This window comes from Podarcis bocagei (assembly GCF_964188305.1).
Source record: "Podarcis bocagei genome assembly, chromosome: 5".
Taxonomy (NCBI): Eukaryota; Metazoa; Chordata; class Lepidosauria; order Squamata; family Lacertidae; genus Podarcis; species Podarcis bocagei.
In genome coordinates, this window is record NC_138129.1 from 97,777,826 (window position 1) to 97,794,372 (window position 16,547).

The 16,547-nt window shown below is 45.5% G+C and overlaps 1 protein-coding gene and 1 long non-coding RNA gene across 3 annotated transcripts in view; both read left to right on the forward strand.

The window, feature by feature from the left end:
• The window catches only part of LOC308587148, a 283,237-nt gene that overhangs the window by 28,629 nt on the left and 238,061 nt on the right, over positions 1-16,547 (forward strand). The window lies entirely within an intron of this gene.
• The window catches only part of ASTN1 (astrotactin 1), a 243,585-nt gene continuing 236,453 nt past the window's right edge, over positions 9,416-16,547 (forward strand). Inside the window, exon 1 of one of the 2 annotated variants that reach the window (XM_081194294.1) lies at positions 9,416-10,424. In XM_081194294.1, coding sequence (XP_081050420.1) covers positions 10,082-10,424 — 343 coding nt within the window. In that variant the 5' untranslated portion in view covers positions 9,416-10,081. The remainder of the gene's footprint in view (positions 10,425-16,547) is intronic. The other variant, XM_081194293.1, reaches the window with a different exon arrangement.

Below are 16,547 nucleotides of genomic sequence, written 5' to 3' on the forward strand. Positions count from 1 at the left end.
AAAAAAACTGTTATAAAATTTAAATTCCATGGGGGGGGGAGAAACTACTCAAGAGAGGAACTCACAGTGGGAGTGCTTTGATATTTACCTGTTTAAAGAATTTGGCATGTCCAGTACTTAACTCTATTGTCTTAAGTAGCCCTGGAGCAAAGACACATTTAGGGTGATTTCGGTCAATGGTTCCAAGTTTTTGCATTTGGATAAATTTCTCTCTGCAGTTCTCGAAGAAACCTCCTCTCCCCCCTTACAGCTCCCCCCTTCCTCTCTCTCTCTTCTTTAGCTGATCTAGCCTCTGTGCATGTGCAGAGTTCATGTCTCAGCAAACCTTTTATACCATTGAAAATGTTGCATCTTTTGGCTCAATTAGAATAAGGAAGGGAAAGGTAAGGAGTAGATTTTAAAAATAGGGTTAGATTTTAAAACAACAAAAAAGAGAAACTCAGCAATTTAAGTATTCACCAAAGCTAGCAATTTCAGCCCAAGCTTCCTTTATGTACAGGAAAGGGCTATCATTATTGGTCATTTTATCTGGTCATTCGCGGAACAATCAACCGCTCTCTTATTTATGAGTAAAAATGGCCAGGTAAGGAGTGGTTTTTTAAAATAGGGTTAGATTTTAAAACAAAAAAGAGAAACTCAGCAATTCAAGTATTCACCATTCAGCCCAAGCTTCCTTTATGTACAGGAAAGGGCTAATATCCCTCTGGCCATTCGCGGAACAATCAACCGCTCTCTTATTTATGAGTAAAAATGGCCAGAGCGTTAGAATTCATAGGATTTTTTAACATTCTCAGTCATTTCAGCCTTACCATTTGCAGACAAAAAATTATTATTATTATTATTAATATTATTATTTTCTGCGCCTTAATTTACAGGAATGGCCAAGGCTAATTGTACTTGATTATTCATTTGTATGTGCTTAAACTTTGAATTGACTTTTAAGTTTGATTAAAAAAAAATAGTAGACAAAATGATAAATACTGTAATCACTCAAATGCTTGATATTACCAGTTGTGCTTCAAAACATCATGGCTTTTACCTCTCACCTTTTAAAACTAAAAAGCAAAGCTAGGCTGAATTTCAACTCCATTACCACACCAGAATTTAAGAATTACCCTCCAATGCTTGCAGACACATGGTCTTCCACACAGCCACAAATTGGGAGAGTTGAAAGGGACCCTGGGGTCATCTAGTCCAACCCTCCAAAATATAGGGTTCACAGCAAGATTTCGCAGCAAGATTTGTACTACCAGAAACACACACATTCACCTCTCACCTTTAAAAACAAAGAGCAATCTGGGCTGGATTTCAACTCATCAGCCACAAATTGGGAAAGTTGAAAGGGACCTGGGGTCATCTAGTCCAACCCTAAAATACAGGGTTCATAGCAAGATTTGTACTACCAGAAACACACACATACTTATGTACACAGACACAACTGGGGAAGAGATCACAAGCCATGCGCCTATCACAAACCATGCGCCTATCATGTACTAAGGAAAAGGAAAATAAAAGTACCCAATTCTATACAGATCTTGAAGCTAGTTTGAGTGAGTGTTTACTTCCTTAGACTAAAGAGTGAAAATTCCTATAGAAATTATCTTTAAAAGAAGATTGAAGTTAACATTTTTCCTAAGATAGGGAGAGGATCTTTTATAAAGCAAAGTTTAAACAGCCATAGATTTGATTTAAAAGGAATACAAGAGTGAACAATTTTTCCTGAACTTGCAGAGGAATAGTAAGCCTAATTTATGCCCCCCCCCCTTTGCAGTTTCCTTTAAAGGAAGCTTACTCGGGAGTAAATTTACCTGGCACAGAATAAGAAGGAGAAGGGGAAAAAACCCTGAAAGAGACAGAATGAAACAAGGGGGGGCATTTTCTAAGAAAAGAGGCCAGGACGTATCAGGAGCCTTACAATAACTCTTCTGTCCAACCAAATCAAAGTTAAAACTGGACTCACATATTTTTCTTAGAAGGAACACCATACTTTCATAGGCATATGCTTAATGAAGTACATACAAGGAGGAAGACTCTTTTGAGCCTCTCTCAAATAACAAACATTTGCACACTTCATTCTCATTTTTTCGTCTTTTTTAAGATTGATAAGGCCCAACATGGCTTTCTTAGATTTAAAATTTTGAAGCAAGCTTGCATTTTTATTTTAGATGGCACATTTAAGATAAGCAGCTGCTGGATGTTACCTAAGTACAATTTAAACACTGGAAAAACGCTTCTTAAACACAAATTGAAGGGGACTGTCAGAGTCCAGGCGGGAAGTAAGCACCAACTGGGCTTCTTTCCCATCAGGAGTCTGTGGGTTCATTTCTTTTGATTGAGGTGCACCCATTTTAAGAATTTTTTTTTTTTAATAGCGCTAGCTTTTACTGCAGTCAGGGTTTTATCCCCACTTTTCAGGAAACACAATAAATAACCCACAGTACACTCAATTTGGACAACTCCGAGAATTAGTACTGTGACACACCGCCGTTCGTCTGGCCTGACTTACTAGGCTGGTACAGCTGTTGGCCTTTCCTGGCTACTAAGCTAACAGTGCGGTCAGCGATCTCAACCCCCCCCCCTTGGTCATTACTCAGCCAGGGAGCCCACAGCAACCTCCTGCCTTTTACAATCTAACCTGAGAGTTCCCTACTGGACGCTTGCGTAGCGCAGTGCCAGATTGGGACTCAGAAATGACAAAGAAGGAAAGGAATCAGGTGCCCTTGCTTTCTCTGCTCACAGGTCATCTCTAACAAAGATCGCCATGGCAGAGGTGCGGCTGCACCTGGGAGTTATAGTTTTGGGAATTATAGTTTTCAGTGCAGAAGAAATTGCACAACCTTTCTGGGCAAAACTCCGAAGGAATAGGTTGGCATACAGAATTAAGTGGAAGAAATCACACACAACCTTTGCCTGGGCATACTCCGAAGGGCTAGGGCTGGTGTTGAGATCGAGGGGACAGAAAGAAGAAGGCAATTTTTAGATGAGGAAAAAAGTAGAAATTTTAGATTTGAAGGGAAAAGGAAGAATTAAAGAATTTTGGTTGCTGTGGTTTAGAGACCCCAACCCACTACCCGTGTTTCCTACTTAATACTCACTTCCGCATGCGCTGTTCCTGGTGATCCCACGATGTCTTGACTGGTTGTTTAAGGCCGGCCTGATCAAGCTTTGCTTCCCCTGGTTAGACTCGCTGAACTCCAAGTTATTGCCAGACCCTGGGACCGATGGAAGACTGGTTATTCCTCCTGGCAAACTGCCTGGTGCGCGCTGGATAACCAGTCCTTCCTCGTTTCCAGAATCCGGGTAACCAAAAGTCCCTTCGTGCGTGGTCGCCATCTGTTGTAAATAAAAATATGCCCTTTTCCCTTATGGGGTATCCAAGAGCCCATATAGAGTCCTTACATAGGTTCCCTATTGGTAGGAGAAAATAACAGAGGCCAACCAGAGAATATTGAGAAGCAAAGCAGCTAGTAAGCTTGATCTTTATTGATCTGTTGCAACAGGGTACCCCCCTCACACGCAGGAGAGGAAGAGGACCCAGAACAATGGCCTGCAAGGCCTTATAAAGACTTTTGAAATTCCCCTTCTCTAGATCAGGACCACCCCCAGAAACATTATGCATACATCACAGAAGGGGTGTAACCTAAGACCACCCCTCAGATACATCCCACCTACATCACAGAAATTTAAATGTTGTTTTTCTCTTCTCCTTGTTTATCTCCTGTCTAGCAGGTTACTTGATTGGATTTTCTGGGGAGCCTGGCCATTCTTTTGTAATGCTAAAATACTTATTTCCTGGGCCAGGTCACAGGCTCACACCTTATTCAAACACAGATTAAAGGAAGAGACAATGGGGAGGCTTTTCCATTTTTAACCTTGCAGAGACAGGATTTGGTCAGTTTAGGAATCAAAATGGTTCCAGGTTTGCCTTCCTGTACTGATCTATGTATGTGCAGTTATGAACATTACTATATATCTAAAACCATAAAATTCCTATCACAGTACTCTTCCCACCTTCATCAAATCTATGCTTCTAGGTGCCATAAGAAAGCTGCAGAGATAGCACACGATAGTGTGCAACCCGAAAATGATCTCTTTCAGCTTCTGCCTTCTGGAAGAAGGTACAGGGTTATAAAGACTAGGACTAGCCGCCTGAAAAACAGCTTCTACCCAAATGCGATTTTGGTTTTAAACGTTTCTCTATGGGAGTATATTGTATTAAAAATAGTGTATCAGAGTTTTTAGGGGGCTAATCAGGTTGGGATAGCTGGGATAGCAGGCTTGTTGGGTTTTGAATGTTTTGTGTAGATTTTTCAATTTCGTTGTTCTGTATGGGACAATGACAATAAAGATTATCATATCGTAAACTGCTACTGGTGCATGGAGGACAATGACAAGTGCCAGCATGCATGGAAATGCCGTTTACCTTCCCGCCGCAGCTGTACTTATTTATCTACTCATGCCAGTATGCTTTCGAATTGCTAGGATGGCAGGAGCTGGGAGGGGCAACAGGAGCTCACCCTGTCATGGGGATTCGAACCGCCAACCTTCTGATTGGCAAGCCTAAGAGGCTCAGTGGTTTAGACCACAGTGCCACAGCCTTATCCCACAGGGTAATAATAATAATAATAATAATAATAATAATAATAATAATAATAATAATTTTTATTTATACCCCGCCCTCCCCAGCCAAGGCTCAGAGCGGCTTACAAGCAATAATAAAAACAAGTTGAATGATTACAACTTAAAAACAAAATTAAAATACAACATTAAAATATTGAAACATTAAAATATTAAAATGTAGCCTCATCGCAGGAGGAGAAGGAAAGGAAAAAAGAAAGAGAGGGAGGGAATCAAATTGGCTCCAAGCCAAAGGCCAGGTGGAACAACTCTGTCTTACAGGCCCTGCGGAAAGAAATCAGATTCTGCAGGGCCTTGGTCTCGTGAGGCAGAGTGTTCCACCAGGCTGGAGCCAGAGTTGAAAAGGCCCTGGCTCTAGTTGAAGCTAAGCTAACTTCCTTAGGGCCTGGGACCACTAGGGTGTTGCTATTTATGGACCTTGAGGCTCTCTGTGGGGCATACCAGGAGAGGTGGTCCCATAGGTACGAGGGTCCTAGGCCGTGAAGGGCTTTAAAGGTCAAAAGCAGCACCTTAAGTCTGTACTCTACCGGGAAGGGTAGTATTGTGTGTGTGTGTTTAATTGTAGGAAGTGAAGTGTGCAGTCCCACATTGCAGAGGAGCAGCACAGAGGCTCCAAATGCAAAACAAAGCACACAGTGAAAGCTTGTCCCTTAGGGATGGCTTAATTTTAAATGGTGTAGAAGAAGGACTTCTGACATGCTGATATCACAAGGAACATTCAATAAGCTGCCTGTGACACTATAGCAACCTTTCCAGCACTAAGGGAAATACAGCAGTCATTGTTATCAGGGTCAGAAATGAAAGACTAAACTGAAAGACTACCATGCTAGGGTTCTGTACAGATGGTACAGAAGGGGGAAGCAAGAGAAAAGGAAAAGAAAGAAAGAAACTATAGAAAGATAGAGTAAAATAAAAGGACTTCCAGCTCTCTGCAGCTACATATGATATTCATTATTTAAGATCCAACCATTCTACCTTCTATAAACCAGTATTTTTTTCAATCTTCAAATCCATATATTACAAGTTCATTTTCTCTTTCATGCAAAAAGTCCATAAGAAATTTCCAATCCTTAACAAATGTCAGTAATGATTTTTTCTCTAATTAAACATGTTAGCTTAACCATCTCAGCCAAGTCCAATAATTTTATCAGCCAATCTTCTATAGTGTGTAAGGCTGTGTCTTTCCATCCTTGTGCATATAGCAGTCTCGTCACAGCAATCTTACATTGGAGTAATCTTCCAAAGTCCTTTTCTAATTGTATGCCCATTAGCCTCAAAAGAAAGTGTTCTGGCTTCAGTTGGATATTAACCTTTAGAATCTGCTGTATCAATGTATGTATTTGTATCCAATAACTTTTAGCTTTTTCACAAGTCCACCAGGCATGATGAAATGCTCCTTCATATTTTTGGTGCTTCCAGCAAACGTTTGAAACATTGTTATACAGTACATTCTAAATAGCTTCTCGGGAGTTAAATAAATGTTGGGAGATTCAGAATGAATAAAAGAAAGTTCTTCTTCACACAGTGCATAGTTAAACTATGGTACTCAAAGGAGGCAGTGATGGCCAGAGACGTGGATGTCCTTATGTTCTTCTTATGTTCTTAGTTAGTGATTAGAACAATGAAAAAAAAAATTGCTTGCTGGGATGGCAATACTTGCTTCAGACATGATTCCATTGGCCTCAATACTTTAGGTGGCTGCAACCAGAAGCAAAATAATAGTACAGTGGTACCTCTGGTTACGTACTTAATTCGTTCCAGAGGTCCATTCTTAACCTGAAACTGTTCTTAACCTGAAGCACCACTTTAGCTAATCGGGCCTCCCGCTGCCACTGCACCGCTGCCGTGCGATTTCTGTTCTCATCCTGAAGCAAGGTTCTTAACCCGAGGTACTATTTCTGGGTTAGCGGCGTCTGTAATCTGAAGCGTATGTAACCTGAAGCGTATGTAACCCGAGGTACCACTGTATCTCTTATTTTTGTAACACTAGGCTACTTCCCAGCCATGTAAAAGTCAGAGGTTTACACATAGATAGTCACACACACACACATAGCCCTTCATCCAGGCATGCGAGAGGCATAATAGCTGTTCAAAAACACATTCCAGGCAGGCAAAAGACTCAAGGAGGGTGCAGAGAAGGGTTGGCGAGAACCTCATGTTCCCATCATAAACATCTAGATGGCTGAGGCCGTTAGAGGGAGAGGGAGCACCACACAGGAACCACTCTATCCTGCCTAGATCCAGATCCAGCTGAGAGCCCTTTCCTTTCAGTTACTAGTTGCCATTGCTGAGGCCATCAGTGGGAGAATAATCAAGTTCTCATTGTGCTTAGATTCTGCCTGGCATGCTGGTGTAAAGGGCCTTGAAGAACAGAAAGTGGAGTCTATAGCTTTGAAAGGAAGTGCTTTTCAGATTCTAAAACCTTTCCTGTGTGATCCAGCCTGGGTGGTAGAATCAGTGTTTGGGAAGGTAGAAAGGCTTTGCTGGATACACATGGCTGTATAGGTCAAAGGTGACTGGATAAAATGGAGATCATGAGGGGCCTGGACTGGAACCATGTAAGTGGATAAATCAGAGGTGGAAGATTTTTCTAACCTCATGGGCCAGATCCTCCGGGCCACTTTCACAGGTGTGCAACAAATTTTGCAAAACACACTTTTACTTCAAGCAATTCTCCTATGGGTATTGTGTTGACTTTTGCCCTGGAGATCCGGATTCAAATCTCTGTTTACTTCTGAATTTGAGAGACTCAGGGGCGTCTTACCCATAGAGGCAAGTGGTGCAGGGTGCCAAGTTCTGGAGGGTGCCAGGGAAGCGGCGGAGGCTGGATGCGGCACCTCCCGGCATCAGCTTGCTGCCCTCGCCGGCCTCCGCCATATGCCTGGAGCCTCCGCCTGCTGTGGTCACCTTGGCACGAAGCGGCCAGCTGAGCCAGGAGGCGCTGCGTCCAGCCCCCGCCTCTTCCCCGCTGGAGGAGCCACCCTCCAGCCGCTGCCCGCCTCCTCCATCCTTGCTGGCAGCGCCGTTCTCCCTAAAAAACTCTGGGAAAGGGGGGGCGAACACTGCGGGTTGCGAACGTGCCTCCCACACAGATCACGTTCACAACCCAAGGTTCCACTGTATTTTTAATTAAGTGTAATGCAAAAAATGTAAAGTGTGACTATGACAGACACAGCTTTACACATGCACGTAACACAATGGTAGACTCACCATGGAGACATGACCTCTTCCTGCTTCTTGTTGATAGTAAATCTGGGTTTTCTTCTGTATATAGAATGGCATCCTCACAAATACTAGCTCCAACCAAAAGAAATCATGAATGGATTTCTTTAAAATAGATTAATCTGGTGGACTTTGTATGTTTCAACTTAATCTGGTTTTACATTAGACCCATTCTGAACCAGAGAGGGCTTTTGGCACTGTCCTGCTCCTGAGTAATGTGCGTGAACCCTGATTCTTTGCATATTTGAAATTGCGGCTGCACTTGAAAGCAGCTGTTGTGTAATGGATGGTATGCTGGATGCAGCACTTTGGGACGGCTTGGTCCAGTCACTATTGTGCTGCCAAGCCTACCTCAAGCGATTGTTGTGAAGACAAAATGGGGAACAGAGAAGCCATGTATCAGCAGATACATTTGTAGTGTGATCTTGTACATGTCAGCCTGGATACCTCAGTTGGTTAGAGCATGGTGCTGATAAGGCCAAGGTTGCAGGTTCAATCCGAATATGGGACAGCTGCATATTCTTGGGGTTGGACCAGATGATCCTCAGGATCCCTTCCAACTGGGGATGGAGGAAGAGGGTGTGGTGGGGGCAGGCCGCCCCGGGTGTCACCACTGAGGGGGGTGACAAAATGCTTGGCGGAACTCACCGCGGGGCCTGCAGCACACCCGAGCCACGCGTCTCTCCTGGGAGTGACGCGGTGGCTTGGGCGCCCGCAGGCTCCGCGCTGCCCCAAATGGTCCACCCGCCACCTCCCCCTCAGCTGTAGGGAAGCTAAGTGGGAGGAGGCAGACAGACTCCTCAGAGGCCCCGCGGAGCGTCCTGCCTTGGCTGGCCCCGGGCACAGAGCGCACGCGCCGCCCCAGGCGCCTGATCGGCTTGCTCCGCCGCTGCTTCCAACTGCATAATTCTGTCTACTCAGAAGTAAGTCCTACTGAGACCAGTGAGGCTCATTCAGGTAAGCGGGTATAAGATTGGAGATTTCACAAGAAAATCCAATATTCAGGTAACTTGCAACTTGCACACATTTAACTTGTGCTTATTCAGCGTTTTGCACTTGGTAAAATACTTTTCAAAAAGATTATGGGGGGACAGAAACAGTGCAGGCATCGGGGGGGGGGGGAGAGACTGGCAACCCCACCTGCCATTGAACCCAGGGTGTTTTGACAATACGCGATTTTGACTTATAACACACTGTTCCTGGAACGTAACCCCTGTGTAAGTTGACAGATGTCTGTACATTCATATTGCTTTCATTTGTGCAAGCATTTTAATTGAGGGAGCTGCTGTGAAGTCTCAATAAGGTTGAAAGGTGTGTTTCAAATTGAGAAAAATAACATAGGAAGCTTCCATATTTTGATTCGGGCCTTGGGTTGTCTCCTTACAGAGTTCCAGGTTCACAGGGAGACTCTCCACTAGGGAATCAATATCTTCATAAACAACAAATACTCCAAAAGCAAAGTCCCTTGATTAACACAACCCAGGTAAGCAGAAGCCCTTGCATTTTACGCCCCGTTAATATGAATGGAATTCTAAAGCCATTAAAAAAAACAACCAACAGCTTTCACTTGGTTAAAAGGATTTTTTTAAAGTGTTTTGAGATAGCAGTGGGGATTCAAAAGATGCACGTTGGATAATCCACCCCCCAAAAAACCGTATTGTTTATAAGCAGTTATTAGCCAAAACAGGTAAGCATAGCCTCCAGAGGCAGTATACCTTTGAATGCCAATACTTGGGGGACAGGCGAAGCTGTTATCCTCCTTCCCTGCCTGCATGATTCCCCCAAAGAGGATGCTGGAGTTTTGATCCTGCGGGGCTTCTCTCCCGTGGCCTCTCTCACTTGCACGTTCAGGGGCACGGAAGGGCCTTTTTTCTTTTTTAAAAGGGAAGCCTCCTTGCACCCCCAAACGTAGCTGTGCATCGCCCTCCCCTCCCCAGCAGCGCTGCACAACCCAGGTGGCGACTAGCAGCCTGAGCGCGCGAGTGCGCGGCGAAGAAGATGCAAAGGAGGAGGAAGGCGCCGGGAACGGAGACGAGCCCGCTTTCGTGATCGCCTCCTCCGCCTGCCTTGCGCTCCCTTTCGGCGGCAGACAAAGGGCCTCCCTCGCTCGCTTCTCGCCCGCCCGCCCCCTCCGCAGCCCGGTCGCATCGCCCAGCAGCAGGCACCCAGAGCCCCGCTTCTGGACCAGGGAGCGTCTTCGCTCGGCGCCCGCAGCCTCAAGATGGCTTTCGCTCGCCTCTGCATCTTGCTCTCTTGCTGCTACTGCTGCTGCCGCCTCCTCCCAGCCGCCGCCGCCGCTGCTGCCGGGGCCGCCGCCGTTGCCGCTGCCGCCGCCGCCGCGGGGCCGGCCGAGGCGGACGGGGACCCTTCCAAGGAGATGGAGTGCAAGCTGAAGAGCATCACGGTGTCGGCGCTGCCCTTCCTGAGGGAGAACGACCTGAGCATCATGCACAGCCCGTCGGCCTCCGAGCCCAAGCTGCTCTTCTCGGTGCGCAACGATTTCCCGGGGGAGATGGTGGTGGTCGACGACCTGGAGAACACCGAGCTGCCCTACTTCGTGCTGGGTGAGTCCGGCCCGCCAGGACGGCCTCCCTCGCCCGACCCCTCGGCCTCTGCTCCGCGCCCAGCGAGGTGACCTTTCCCGTCCGCACGCGGCCCTGGCCTGGCCGGCGCCGGGCTTCCAGGGGCCCTCGCCCCGGCTGGCTCGGCCGGCCACCCTTCCCCGCCGAGGCCCGGAGAGCGAGCGAGAGATTGCGCGGACCTTGCCACCTGAGCAGCGGCGGCGGGTGAGGCAGCCGAGGCGACGGCAGGCACCGGCTCGGCTCCGCCACGGGGCCCAGCGGGCGTGAGGCGTCGCTGCGGTGCCCCTTTTCCCGGGTGGCGCTTGCGGGTCGTTCCCGGAGCGAGAGCGGAGGCTGCGGCAGCTGCTTCTCCCTCAGCCGCCTTTCCCGACGGGAAGAGCAGCCGCCTCCTGAGCCACACCATGAGGCCGTCTTGCTCCGTATTGCCCACACGGACTGGCAGCGGCTCTGCAGGATTTCAGGCGAGGGAGTCTCTCCCAACAGCCCTCCCTGGAGAGGCCGGGGATTGAACTTGGGCCTCCTTCTTGCGGGGCAGGCCAGGGCCAAGCAGGGCGGGGCCTACCTGCCCCCAGTGCAGCACCTGGAGGGGGCAGGTGGGGGCAGCTGCCACCCCTTCCAGTCTCTGGGCAGCTTGAGGAATGAGCTTGGGCCTGCCCAGCGGGTGCTGCCAGTGGCCAAGGTGGCCTGCCATGGTCAGTTGCTTGCTTGCCCAGAGAGGCAGGGATGCTGTGCCCAGGCAGCAGGCCCTTGAGCTGCCATTTGCCTGCCTGCTTGGGGTCCGAGGGGGAGTTTGGGGAAGAGAAGGTGGTGCCTCTGGTTACAGCAGCACAGAGGCTTCTGCACCAAGGGGTCACAAATCTCCCAGTGGCGGTTGCTTGTCCTTAGAAGCAACTAGGTTGCTGTTCCTGGAACATCCTGAGGTGCTGATCTCTGATACTAGCCATAGAAGCCAAGCAGGTTTCTTTTATCTATTTATCTATTTGTTTCATTATTTGGTGACATATGGCGGCACGAGAGTTTCCAGAGTCTAAAAATGCACCACCATTATTGCAATGGCAAAGGCCTAACTAACCAGGTAACATTTAAATTATAATAACACAGGTCTGAAAAGCCTGAGGGGGTTGGAGAAGGAGGTTTCTACCAGGTTCCAATAGGACAAAGGCAAACCTCTGGGAGAGAGTTCAAAACCTGAGGTGCCACCACATAAAAGGCCCAGGCGTCCTTGAGGTTTCCTTTCTGCATGCTGCAGGAGACGTGTACTTTGCTTTTTTGTATACAGAAGCCATGCACCCATGCTAGGGACCGTTTGTGCATGCAGTAGCAGGTTACATTTTCTCAAAATCCTCCATAAAATGTGCACATGCTGGTGAGTGAACATTTGAGATATGACTTGGATTATTAAGTCTCAGGGTTTGACCTGAATTTTCAGGGATTTAGCTTTAAGAGTTCAGGGAAAGCCACAGAATCTCAGGGTGAAGAGGCAACTGAAGACAGCATGCTATTTTCAGCCTGGCTTGAGGGCTTTTGCTATTCACTTCTCCTCCATGTCAGTCACCTCAGGCACCAGGAACCCCTCAGGCACCCTGATGTGCTAGGTGCAATCCTATGTCATCCTCTCTAGGTGACATAGGTTTGAGAATGTAATGCTACCAGACTCAATCCCCTTTTAACTGACAGGAGCACCTTTGCGGCCAAACATGATCTGATGCTTGTAATCATGAGTTTAAAACAAGCAGAACCTACATGTGGGAGGATAATTTTCACTGAGATTGGATTGTGTAGGAGGGTGAGGATGAACCCTTTCCTCCCTTCCTGAAGTTCCAGCAAGGTCCCAATATTTTACTTAGCAGGAATGCCTTTATCATCACTGCCAGGCTTGCACCAGCCATATGCATTCCTTTTGGCCTCAGCTTCATGCAAACTCTGTTTTTGAAAGGGATTGACTCCATTTGGGAGCTCTACTCAAGAATCATAGAATCATAGAGTTGGAATAGACCACAAGGGCCATCGAGTCCAACCCCCTGCCAAGCAGGAAACACCATCAGAGCACTCCTGACATATGGTTGTCAAGCCTCTGCTTAAAGACCTCCAAAGTAGGAGACTCCACCACACTCCTTGGCAGCAAATTCCACTGTCAAACAGCTCTTACTGTCAGGAAGTTCTTCCTAATGTTTAGGTGGAATCTTCTTTCTTGTAGTTTGGATCCATTGCTCCGTGTCCGCTTCTCTGGAGCAGCAGAAAACAAGCTTTCTCCCTCCTCTATGTGACATCCTTTTATATATTTGAACATGGCTATCATATCACCCCTTAACCTCCTCTTCTCCAGGCTGAACATGCCCAGCTCCCTTAGCCGTTCCTGAGTGGACCCAATCCCTGCAGTGCTCTGCAATTCCCACTAGCAGACAAACAGTTCTGTTGTTCATATGACATCAGGTGCAATTGGACATGGCTGGGGAGAACTGGCATCACGAGCCAAATGGGGCTAATTTGGCCTGTAGGTTAGATGTTCCTCATTGCCCAAACTCTTTTTTTATATGATATTTATTAAAGTTTCAAAGAAAAGATTACATAGAGAAAAAGAGAAAAGAAAGAAATAAAAAAATAAAAATACAAAATACAGAAACAAGATAATAAACATTTAAAAAGAAAAAACACATCAGTCTTTCCGTACCTTACATTTCATTTCCTTACTTCCCTGACCTCCTCACACCTCCCTTTTTTGTATTCCAGTTCTGTTAATTAATTCAGCAATTCCTTTCCCTCTTTGTTTTTATCTTAATCCTTTAACTTAATAAATTATAACTTTGAATTTTCATCTATTAACAATCCATTTTTACATACACCTTAATAACATTGCTGCTAAAACCACTTAACTTCATTCAGACATCATTCTAACATTCATTAATTTTGCAATATTTCTGTAAATAGTCTTTAAATTTCTTCCAATTTTCTTCCACCGACTCTTCTCCCTGGTCTCGGATTCTGCCAGTCATTTCCGCCAGTTCCATATAGTCCATCACCTTCATCTGCCATTCTTCCAGAGTGGGTAAATCTTGTGTCTTCCAATATTTTGCAATAAGTATCCTTGCTGCTGTTGTGGCATACATAAAGAAAGTTCTGTCCTTCTTTGGCACCAATTGGCCGACCATGCCCAAGAGAAAGGCCTCTGGTTTCTTCAGGAAGGTATATTTATATACCTTTTTCATTTTGTTATAGATCATCCCCCAGAAAGCCTTAATCCTTGGGCACGTCCACCAAAGGTGAAAGAATGTACCTTCAGTTTCTTTACATTTCCAACATTTATTATTGGGCAAATGATAGATTTTTGCAAGCTTGACGGGTGTCATGTACCACCTGTATATCATTTTCATAATATTCTCTCTTAAGGCGTTACATGCTGTAAACTTCATACCTGTGGTCCATAACTGTTCCCAGTCAGCCATCATTATGTTATGTCCAACATCTTGTGCCCATTTACGGTAATCATAACAGATTTCACCGTTTCATCCTGAGTATTTCATTTCAACAGCAAGTTATACATCTTTGACAAAATCTTAGTTTTTGGTTCTAGCAGTTCTGTTTCTAATTTTGATTTTTCCACCTGGAAGCCAATTTTCTTGTCCAAATTGTATGCCTCCATTATCTGATAATAATGAAGCCACCTCATTGCCCAAACTCATTGCTGTAGTGCCTCATTCTGCATTGGATAGCATTTTGTGGTTGCATGCCAGTTGTGGGTATGCCCAAGACAAAAGTGGGCATCTCCACCTGCACACACAAACCTCACAATGCATGCACGCATGTGTACACATAGCACACGCATGGTCATACAGAGGAAGATTTGAACCTACAGCTTCCCCATCTAGGTCACTGTGCTACACTGGGTCAACGCATCATGGCATGAGCGCTGTTAAAATGTGTTTATCATGCAGCTTGTGCATTATTTGAAGGAAAATAGGTAAATCTCTCATCTCAGGACCCAAAACAAATATACGTCAGTTGCTCATTTGTTGAGCTAAAAATGATTATCAATCTTATAAGCAAAGTAAAATTTAATTGTGCAGGCTGCTATATTTGTTTTTTTTATGATATCAGTACATAACCCCCACTCATTCTGTCAACAATCTAATTCTCCCTACGTAATTATTACAACACCCTCCAATCATCTATATGCAGCTCACCTTCTGCTTGAATGACTCATGCATCCGTCAAAACTTCAGTATTGTCTGCATTGCATGGTCCTTCCACATGTGCCTTATCTCTTGCATGCAAATTATATAAAGATATGCAGAGTCCTGTTGTTGTTTTTCTTCTTATTGCCTGATGTGCAGCTGTGTGTCCTCCCTCCACACCTTAAAGTTCTACTGTCCAAAAATACTGTCAGATTTGTTGCATTCTCACAACTTAACCCTATCTAGTATAGCTATTGAGATGTTCACTATCATATATACTTGGTCCACGCTTAACGCTGAAACACAGACCAATGTGCTTGACCCTGTGTCTGTTTATTTCAGACTACAGGTTGATCAAGTGAGTCCCAACCTGCAAAGTGAAGTGCTACCTAGTTTTATCACTTCTTAGTGGCTATCAGCAAAGCACTCTTTTTTTGTCCTAGTGTAGGAGTCTGGAGTATGTAGGGATTTTGGGGGGCGGGGGGAGGAAACAACGAAAGAAAGTAAAGAGAGAGAGAAAAGAGCCATCCAGAGAGCATATGTGACAAAGGATAGTGAAGGAAAGAACAGTGGCCTTTTATTTTAACTCTCCATCATCCAACCTGTAACCCCCCATCAGCTCTAGAGCTAGCCAGCTAGCAAGGGACTGATTTGGAGGAGATCTTCCATTTCTTCCACATAAGAGCCTACAGGTCTGTGATTCTCTGAGGGCCTACATCAAAGTGGCCCTAGTTTTTACTGCCAGTCTCCTATTTTTTGACACCTGGCCTTGGCAAACGCTACATACATACATATGTACAGAGTTTTATTTGTATGCCACCTTTCCATTAACAGTTCAAACCATGCTCAAGGTGGCACACAACACTGCAAATTTACATAATTACAAACATAAAAAGTGGTCATAAACAATAAATAAAGCATCAAAAGTTGTTGTTTAGTCATTTAGTGGTGTCCAACTCTTCGTGACCCCATGGAACAGAGCATGCCAGGCACTCCTGTCTTCCACTGCCTCCCGCAGTTTGGTCAAACTCATGCTGGTAGCTTCAAGAACACCATCCAACCATCTCGTCCTCTGTCGTCCCCTTCTCCTTGTGCCCTCACTCTTTCCCAACATCAGGGTCTTTTCCAGGGAGTCTTCTCTTCTCTTGAGGTGGCCAAAGTATTGGAGCCTCAGCTTCACGATCTGTCCTTCCAGTGAGCGCTCAGGGCTGATTTCCTTAAGAACGGAGAGGTTTGATCTTCTTGCAGTCCATGGGACTTTCAAGAGTCTCCTCCAGCACCATAATTCAAAAAGCATCAATTCTTCGGCGATCAGCCTTCTTTATGGTCCAGTTCTCACTTCCATACATCACTACTGGGAAAACCATAGCTTTAACTCAAAAGTACGGAACCAAATTAAACAATGTCCACGTGAATCACAATAATTTCTAAGATTATGATACAAAAATCGATAACAGCAACAATCTGTCTCCCCAAACCCCTAACCAATACAAATAGCCTAACCCAACTCACTCTTATTCTGGCTTTTGGGGAGATGTTTGGAATGCCTTTAAAAATATTTCTTCATGAGCTCATGGATGCAATAGAGTTCCTCTTCTTCATATTTCTGCCTACTTGCCTCAGTCTCTAGGTTGTGGAAAATGCATTTTGACCACAGTGCACACCATGGAAATCCTTGCAGATGGGCAAAGAATGCCAAAGTTTCTTTTAAATGTACCTTTTTCAAACAATCATGATTAGTTTACTCAGCACATCCTGCTTCAGAAGACAGCTCAGTACAGGCTGCTTCAGGTAAATTAATAGAGTATAGAGCAGCTGGAGAAGTCTGAAGTGCTGGTAGTTTATATGATTCTAATGAGACTTGGGACGCGGGTGGCGCTGTGGGTAAAACCTCAGTGCCTAGGACTTGCTGATCGTAAGGTTGGCAGTTCGA